This window comes from Necator americanus, chromosome III (assembly GCF_031761385.1).
Source record: "Necator americanus strain Aroian chromosome III, whole genome shotgun sequence".
Classification (NCBI taxonomy): domain Eukaryota; kingdom Metazoa; phylum Nematoda; class Chromadorea; order Rhabditida; family Ancylostomatidae; genus Necator; species Necator americanus.
In genome coordinates this window covers 24,189,388-24,198,858 of record NC_087373.1, presented here as the reverse complement: position 1 = coordinate 24,198,858, position 9,471 = coordinate 24,189,388, and the positions used below count along the sequence as shown (strand labels likewise).

The 9,471-nt window shown below is 42.3% G+C and overlaps 2 protein-coding genes across 3 annotated transcripts; one reads left to right on the top strand and one right to left on the bottom strand.

Moving 5' to 3' along the window:
- Nucleotides 1-1,222: 1,222 nt before the first annotated feature.
- On the top strand, nucleotides 1,223-9,282 carry RB195_010740 (uncharacterized protein; the record flags this gene model as incomplete). Of its 2 annotated transcripts, XM_064191870.1 has the most annotated exons (8): nucleotides 1,223-1,371; nucleotides 2,036-2,148; nucleotides 3,528-3,662; nucleotides 3,710-3,814; nucleotides 3,875-3,988; nucleotides 4,043-4,159; nucleotides 4,211-4,318; nucleotides 9,143-9,282. In XM_064191870.1, 8 exons carry the CDS (start codon nucleotides 1,223-1,225, stop codon nucleotides 9,280-9,282), a joined length of 981 nt encoding a protein of 326 aa, XP_064049453.1. The 2 variants fall into 2 exon arrangements, with proteins under 2 accessions (XP_064049453.1, XP_064049455.1); XM_064191871.1 differs by lacking the exons at nucleotides 2,036-2,148; nucleotides 9,143-9,282 and adding an exon at nucleotides 2,362-2,426 and having other exon boundaries at nucleotides 4,211-4,347.
- Nucleotides 8,410-9,214, bottom strand: RB195_010741 (uncharacterized protein; the record flags this gene model as incomplete). The annotated part of the gene is made up of 3 exons (XM_064191872.1): nucleotides 8,410-8,458; nucleotides 8,533-8,678; nucleotides 9,119-9,214. 3 exons carry the CDS (start codon nucleotides 9,212-9,214, stop codon nucleotides 8,410-8,412), a joined length of 291 nt encoding a protein of 96 aa, XP_064049454.1.
- Nucleotides 9,283-9,471: the final 189 nt, after the last annotated feature.

Sequence of the window (9,471 nt, the reverse complement as noted above, 5' to 3'; positions counted from 1 at the left end):
CTACTGAGGTCGTACGGATTTTAGGTAGAGTATTCGTATACGAGATCGCAGATTATGGAGAGAAGGGTGATTGTGTCCATTTTTTCCTGATTGCGGAGAAAAACGGCCCGGAAGATACGGCTTCGGGCGTTCTGGCGCACTATTTTCTACAAGGAGTTCGACTGGAGCGCGCCAGCCCTATGCACCCACAGCATCTTCCGGGTCGTTTTTTACGGCGAATAGGAAGAAATGGACGAAATCACCCCCCTCATCCCGTATACGAATACTCCACTAGAGCTGTGAAAATTGGCAGGAGGTTCCTTAGGAACAGACACACTTCAGACGGTACATAACTTGCAGTCATGACAGAAAAACACTTCAAAAGTCCAGGAATCGAATGAACTAGGAGCAATTCAGGTGATAAATTGATTCCGCATCATCTAGCGGTAAAGGGAATGGTAATACTCTAAAAGAAAGCCTTTCCCTACAATACCAGCTTTGGAAAAAATTTTTCCAACGCTGAGATTGATAATTTCTTCAAAAAAAAAACGCATCAGAAAACCTCGCTGCGAGTGGATGTCCCTCGATTTTTTTCGCAGACTCTCTTTCTACGCAGCTGTCGACAACCACAAAAAAGCAAAAATAAAAAAAGATGAAAATGAGTCCATTGCACACAAAGTTCTCAGCAATACAACCCTGATCTAAGTAGTAGTCATTGAACGACTCACCATAGCATATTTCTCAAAATTTTAACGGCACACTGCTCACGAAAATTTCACGCTCTCACACTTCACCCTTTCCTTGACGACAACCGACAACAACAAGCAATTTTGTGCTTTGCTAGAGCGACACCCTCGCCCTTGGATCTTAATTTTTGGAAGTCATATGGCCGTTTTCATGGTAACATCGATGTCCTTATTCGGTGATGTGACTGCCTTCAGATTCAAAATCATGGTTTCTGTAACTCGTAAATAAGAAATAACAAATGAACCAACATAATATATTCAGATTTCGCATTTTGAACTCTTGGGACTAGTGAGATACGTTCATAAAGACAATCCTTAAAGAAGAGGGTCATTAAATATCTATCAATCACAGTAAAGGCTTTAAGGGTGCACAGTATTTTACATTAAGCCTCATGAAGGTGAGGTCGGCACTTCTAAGAATAGGCTTACTGGATTTTCTCTTATTGTGCATATGTACGTGTTTGTGTGTGTATTGTGAATAGTTGGGTCGAAACGACATGAAGGACGGTCCAGTTGAGCAAGTGGTTGCGCTCGAAGCGGCGCAGTGGAGCGTAGCTGTTGGAATCGAAATGGGACCATCGCGAACTGCAGCGATGGGTGCTGCTAGCAGGACCTCCCATTTGTTACTGGAGATCGCAACGAAGGGGTGACTATGGAACTTGGCTGAGGTTGAGGGAAAATCACCCAAGGGACCTACGAAAATGCCGCTAATGATAGAACGAAGGCAATCCGTAACGCGTGTGCAACCGTGATTCTGGGGCGGCCCTTGCTGCGTATCTGAGTTATATCTGCCGCGTATGCACGTACGTTCTATCGCGTAGGAAGTTGCTTCCTCGGGGGATGGGGTGATGCTGGACTGCCCCCAAGCCTTTTTCTAGATTATTAGGAGAAACTGAGCGTGGTCGCCCCGTACTTATAAACCACACTCTTGCCTCTTCTATATACCAATGAGAAGGTCCCAACATTGTCCGCACATTGCCTTTAAGTCGGTAGATGCGAAAATTACAACCACAAAACCCAGAATTGTGAGAGATCCTTTGAACATGGGAGGATTTTAAAGCAATGAAAACTAAGAATTATTCTCCAACAAAACTCACGAGTATTCCGCTGTTCGCTCCAGCAGAATCCTCAGGTTGGCGCTTATTTGGGTCGTTGAGATTTTAAAATGTTCACGAGTTTTGGCACATTGTGGGTGCGACTTGGGAATTTTTGTGTTAGTAGGAGATTGCGTTGGCGGAGCAATTCTGCCATTGTTTGTGCTCGCTGCCTTCTTTATGCCCAGCAACAATGTCTCTAAAAACGCGATTCAGGCCGCCTGCTTTGTTCCTCATCGACGACAAAACCATGCCTTACATAAGAGATCCTTCGAGAGAGTGTCTGTCGAATCTTAGTCATCTTCCAGAAGGAAAGAAATCATCTAAAGGTAAGCGGGTCCAGGTTTCTTTCTTCCATCAGGTGTGGGCAGCCTAAACAAACCCCTTTTTTAAGAGAACACCATCGCTGCACCTGACCGATTGCGGAGTCTTCGTGGATTCTACAAAGTCAAATTTTCGCAAAGTTAAGCTTACACTTTTCCGTTATTCTCTTCGAGAAAATGTTCTCTCGGCAACGAAACTTTGTGTGTTGACCTTTGCAGGCTGCTGTTCGTCTATTTATTATCATTTTATCCCGCTGCACAATCTGAGGCCGTTAATTTTAGAGGTCTGTTCTGTTGAGAAATAAATGATTGTGATAACATCTCGCAAAGTCTCACGACGATTCACAATGATTGTTGGATGCGTTGCAAATTATAGTATGAGTCTGCTGACAGTAATCTCAACCTTAAACGCGTGCGCATTGTTCTTGTTGTTGTTGTTGTGTGTTCAAAACCATAGATGCGCTCTTACAACAGCGCGCAAAGCACAGTATGAGTCGGCTGAGCACGAAACTTCTTAAAGTTTCTTATAGAGTCTTCTTCGTTGTTCTCCTTTCTTTTTCCATTCTTCTTCTGCTTTCCTTTCCTGGTTTTGACTTTATGGTTTGTCTTGTTCCTCGCTATTTCTAGAATGTTTATTCCTCTCTTTTACTGAATATAATCCTCTGTAATCCTTTGTAAAGGCTACATACCAAAAAATTAAGGATGTTAGGATCCCTTCACAGATAGATAAGGAGTTTTAGTTCACGAGAAAAATCAAATCTCTGTTAATGTCATTTAAGAAACTTTGTGGGTAATGGCCTTTTTGCCCCGAATCTCCCTACGAGGCACCTAATAACATCCCATGCCTTGAATGGCAGGCATACCTGCCACGTCTGCCAGCAAATGGAAGAAACAGCGTCAACGACCCATCGATTGTTTGCTCGCATGCAAACGCAGTGCTTATTTCTCAGATGTGACTCGTTATGGGGAGCTTCGTTAGGAGATTCGGTGCGGCAGGGCCTTTCCGCACGCCATTTTTCAGGACAATTACGGGAATCAAGGGTTATCACGCTCATACTCTTTAATTACACCCCTGACCCTATTTATTCGTGGAGAAATCCTAACACTGTCAGGCTCGTGGTATGCTCCCTTTAATTAAGTTTTTTCTCTTGTAACTTTCAGACTGTACTGTCGGCGGATCGCAAAAGTTTGGTAAATTATTCAAAAGGCACAAACCTTATAAAAAGTCGCCTATGAGCTTTTCAAAATAATGGTGCTCTTTTTGTGTTTGGTTGTTTGGATCTCGCTCTTAAACCACCGCTGGCATTAATCTGTTGCTCCCACAACTCACACATGGCTACTAGACTCGCCTTGGTCCCGTATTTACCGTAGAGAGCCTTGTTCAGACTACTCAGGTCGAATTGGTCACCGCTGCCCTCCGTACCAATTTGACTGTGATCCCAACCGACCGCTTCCGCTCTGCGTTCCCTTGATCGCACTAAGGAACTGTCGTGTGGACTGCCCCAATATGTCCGATGAATGTGAGTCATCTACGTCCCTCAATGGAACTTTGCAAGTGCTGGCTCAGGGTGTGGATTTGGAAAAGTGCTCTGCGACACGAAACTTAGTGGATTGCCCTGCGGACGATGCGTTCGATTTGAAGAGATGGAAACACGATGTCGTGACCACAGATGTAGGGTTCTTCCGCAGCATCGTCATATTCTGCAGCATTTTGATCCGAGCTAGATTCTAGGGAAGGCGTTGTGCAACGTATCAGGAAGTATCAAATGCAGCTCTACAGCCAACTGCGTTTTACCACAGTGGCTTCTAGACGGAAAGGATGATTGCGGAGATGGCAGTGACGAGGGTAAGTATCGTATTTGCTCGCGCACATTCGTGAAGTGTTTCCATGGAATTTCAGAGCCATGTCGCTTAATAGAATGTTCCACGACCACCATTGCCTCAGCAACGAGTACAACGGCGGCAACTTCTGTACCGCCTGAAAATTCAACACCTGTCGGAGTTTCAAGCGCCCCAGGTGTGGTTGTTCTTGTTTTGAAATGCTTCCCCTACTCTATTTTTACTTCAGGAATACGAATATGTGAAACTGGCGAATTTCGTTGTTTGAGCGGAGAGTGCGTGGAGGAGGGACGAGTTCTCGACGGAGTTAAGGATTGTTGGGATAGCAGCGATGAAAGTAAGTTGATACTGATGAATGACTATTAAGAATGCATGAGTGAGAATGAGAGCTGTGATGCCGTGACGAACGAACCCTTCTCACAATGGTTCAGTTTTCTGAGCTGATAGGCTCTGCGAGGCATAAGCCCTCGTCATTCCTGTCGGCGGTGACCGTGTGCAGATAGATTCGAGTACGGCCGACGCACTGCTCAATGCAAATTTGTGACAAGTGCTGTAACGCACGTTTTCAAAAAAGCCTGGAATTTTTGTTGAACTGGTACGAATTCCAGCTGCTGGAGGTCAATTGATATGTTTTCATCAGAGCGTACGAGAGAGGGCAAAGTGAGTCACAGTTGAGTCTGGTCCCAGACGAGAGAGGGAATGTGCTTATTTACTGGTACTCATCCATAACCTACTGAGTCTACGGCGTTCCGCCAGAAAACCTGTAGAGGTAAAATAACGATAGATGAGGCTATTTTTGAGGCACACAAAGGGAGAGCTTCGTTGAGATGACGAGGAGTGACTACAAGTTCACCATCCTTAAATAAATTAATAAAAAAGGTAAAATATCACCAACAGTTAATCCCTTTTTTTGAGTTGACAAGCTCACGAATTTTCCAAATTCCTAAGCGCTGTTCTGGCGTGATTAGGTGACACTGTCTCCGTCTGTAGTAATGTAGAATTCTGTACAGTTCTTCCGCAAAAAAAAAATATAAAAGGAAGAATAAATATTTACAATGGCAATAGGTTCTTATTACCTGAAGAAGTACATGGGAAAAGTATAGGTAGAAGCGCTTTAAGCTGCTGTTTGGGAGTTTCAGTGGTAACTTTTTTTTTACTTATTCATCTTTTTTTACATCAAAATTTCGATTGTTCGCTTCTCTTACATTTCCTCATATCTCCTCCTGACATTACTCAGAAACTAAGTGATACCTAGACACCGATTAAAACATACACATTGAGTAGAAGTAATGACTAGACGAAAACTTTGAATATTTGTCCCTTTCTTGAATTCCACTCCATCGCATCTCGTGCGGATTTCAACGACTGCTAGATCGGCCTTCAAATCCAAATAAACTTCCTTCTCAAAAGCAGATGTAATTAAATTCTTGTGGCACCTTTTTGCCTCGTTATTATCTCCGATTTCTTTAGTGCATAAAATCATGTCGCGATTCTAAAAAGAAGCCTTTCTTAGTAGATTTTTTGAGAGAACATGGTAAAATTAATAGAAAGATGTCTATACCGGTTATGGAAGGCGGAGGAAGTGTAATTAGTACATTGTCGTAGGCAAGTTGTTCCGACTCGCGCATTTCTACTCGCAATGAATCCTCTTTGGATTGTACGTCACACTCAGAAGCTTGTGCAAGCATTCTGCTCTGAAGGGCATCCACCTTTGAAGCCACCTCAATTCGAAATCGTCCCATAGTCGAAATCTACTGTTCTCTGATAAATCACTGGATGACAAACATCAAAGGTAAGGATAGAAAATGAATCTGAAGTGAGTCCACTTATGTGCGCTCATTTTCCATCTCAAATCATTCGGAGCCGACCTTCTTACTCTGATAGACGAACCACTTTGCTATTGGCTGAAATTAAATTTATTGTCGATGATATTGCCGGATGTGGTTATATCATCGACTTTTCATTCTTCGAATTGTGATGTGTGATGTCCCGAGAGTACATGAGAAATTCACTACGAACCAATAAACGGAATATGTGAAAATTACAAGAATTTTTGTTAACATCGATTTTCCTGGATTTCATGTTGAAGTAAGGAAAATAGAAGAAAAGCGATAAACTAAATTTTATTGCGTCAAGGAGTAGCAAAAAAGACAAATGTTATAATGTCAAGACGAAAAAGAATGCGAATGTTTCACTTCTGCCGAATAAAATCGGTCCTTCCAGCGAGCGTTGACTGAGGAGCTTACCTTGAATCCATCGTTCAAATACCGTGCGTTTCAAGAGTATGTATCCACCCTGAGTTTAACGACTTCACGTTTCTCGCTCATTCCTGCTAAACTGAAATAGTCTCATTAGATTTCTCGTGGTCTAAAATAGTTCGCTACTTGTTTTTGGAAAAGTTTTCATCTCAAACGAGAAAGGGACTTTTTTTGAAGAAAAAAATTGTGTGTTTCCTACGTCAGCGGTCTTGAATTGAAGAGAGAAAACGAATAGAAAGAATTTTGCGGCGGTTAGAAATAAGTTAAAGAAGTTGGTGCAAATTCTAGCACTGGCTGCAATAGATTTGTGATAGAGAAAGGCCTCCTTGCGGCAACTTGAGAGTTGACTGACAAAGGCTCTTCGCTGACAATGGCTTCGTTATCGTGAGATCAATACAACCTGGTTTGAAGCCTTTCTGGTCGCTGTCACCACGCGATCTACTTAGCAAACTGCTGTACTTTCTCTGGAAGGCAGTTTTGGCAATACATCGGATTCTTCACGGTCAAAATCGACTCTGTATTCTCGTTCAAAGGCGTTCCTCCAAAAATTGTTGACATGATCCTTCCATCGACAAACATTTCTTGATATTGACCAACAGTTGATCTTTTTTGATAGTAGGCATGTTGAAAGTGATTTGGATGTGCTTTTTCTTCCGTTCAGAGCACAGAACGCGGAGTTGATTTTCTCCTATGTAGGTTGGCACCACACGTTGAGTGAGACAGCGATGTAGAAAATGTGTGGATCAAATAAATAGTTCCATTTTGTGCCTTGCCTAATATAGTCTCCCGTACAAGACGGTCAAACGTCTTATCTGCTTCACAAAGAAAATATTACCTCTTCTATTGGATCTCATAACTGTATGTGAAAATGCAAAATGAAAAACTTTGGACTGTAAGAACTCTCTCCCGCTGCTGAACACATGGGGTGACCAGTGCAATCAAATAACAGTCTTGAACAGGGAACAACTCTCCGCGTAATAGAAAAGCACTGAGATTAATTTTTCGGATCTTGGTTTGGATCCAAAACGCTTCCAGAGCCTCTCATTCCCAGTACACAAGGTTCATGCGGTAATGTCGTGATCCTAACTTCAAAATCTTCTCCGTAGTGCGGCTGCTGCCGTGACCACGTAATACCGTGGAGTTGAGTGAGTTTCTCTTGCTGTCCAGGTGTTTTTTACTGGAACACATAAGTGTCTAGCCGTTTCTCCTACGTAATCATCACCGCACTGTATACAGGAAATCGGATAAGGAACACATGAATCCACCCAATCCTTCCTTGCAATCGGGACATATCTTACAATCCGGCATAGTGCAAACATGGTCATATGGGCGATTGCGAATGAAATTAAGATTGCTGGGGAGAAGGAGGCTCTACAATCGATAGAGATCATAGATTAATATTGTCAGTTTTGAAATCACTTTCCTTTTGGTTCCGTTTTTCCTTTTTCCCTTCTATGATGCTGCTTCCGCCCCACTCTGAGAACTCTACGTCTTTTAATGTCAGCTGTATTTTTCATACCTCTCTCGTTAGACTTTCCCAATATTTGGGAACGGAACCCTTCAATTTGCGTACTATACGAATACTACGACGTCTAAGTAAAGCAAAGTGAATGTGATACAATAAACTCATGGAATTGATGTTTCCTTTTTATAAATAAAGGACTTAACAGCGCACATTATTCAAGAGAGGAGGACAAAATCAATTAGAGTAAATAAGATAGATAATAACAGATGAACAAATATTAAATTTACTTGATAAAAGCATTACCCCACACTAATTCAATAGGCTTAAATCTGGAAAGTCAACTGACCAGCCTGAAGCTACACATTCTATCCTCGACAGTTTTGGCAAGTGTAGATCAGAGGAGAGGCCAAAAAAAGCTGACTATTCTCTCCCTGACTTTTTTCGGTAACTTCAATTTCTGTCTGGTTACTTCACAACTGAATATAATAGTCCTCCTGAATGGAGCAGAAAAACTGTATTGGCGGTTGTCTTGTGCGGAATAAAGATGTGACAGTTTATCGGGTATAAATTAAAGACATTTACTCGAAATAACCAGGAAGTGTTTTGTAGGAAAGTCATAGTCATACAAAAGGTCAATAAATTTTCGTTGTTCATTTGATATTGCGATTGAGGGTACAGGAATTTTCTGCATATGCGGGTGTGTGCTCATGCGTCACATGTTTGACGTATGCCATGTGGCTGTAAAAACCGTTGCCTGTAAAAACCGTGGTGACGAATAAATCGGAGAAACAGCTATATGGACTGCTGGATGTTCGTATCAAGTAACACCTGCTGTATCTCACAGGGAAATTGCATGGCTTCACCGCAGTAGGCAGGCCCCACCAGTTCAATCCTGAGCCAAAAGGTGCGGCTGAACCGATTTCGGAGTATGGGCTGCGATCTTGACCTATGAATGTTGATTGCAGCTCGCGAATCTATGAAGACGTTTTGAATCTAGGTAGAAAATCCAAAAATAAATTGCAACTATTAATGCCATACAAACAAACGAAAACCACCGAAACCGAGAACATCTTAGTATGCAGGACTGTTTAATCGCGCTGGTTACTTCAGAATAACTAAGCTTCAACGACGGTAAACCCCTTAAATCAATTCTAACTGTGAAATCCAGGGAATTGAATCCGCTTTTTCATCGTTGAGCATCGTTTGAGCAGGGAGAATGCATTTTAATCTATAAAATCATCGAGTTTCTCTTCAGACTCCGAAGTTTGCGCACTCGCCAAACGTTGACCTATGTAAGATCTTAACAACCTCACGTGCAGTTCAAGTTTTAAACAAAATGTTTTCTAGAAAGGTTATCTTAGAAGGTAGATAGTGCAATAAAATCTCATGTTCACAAATAAAACCCTCTGGACACCTCATTAACTTCTTCCATATTCAGAATACTGCGAATTAGTTTCGGAGGAGTGTTCATCGGAATCGCCATGCGCCTACCAACCGGACATCGCAGCATTCGGATGTGGTTGTGCGAAAGGGAGCGTTCCAGACGAGAAGGGGATCTGCCAGCCAACGAAGACATGAAATCAAGCAAGTGCATCTCATATGGATGTTATAAAAGGATTCAAGAAAGAAGTGGAGACGAGAAGATCCTTTGCACTCCTTAAATGTACGATCTATCAGTCGCGTATTGATCACTGCCACCTCATCAATAAATGTTATCAACCAGAGTGACGGATGCAAATAAAGCTGCTTCAAATGGGCGATTCTAGT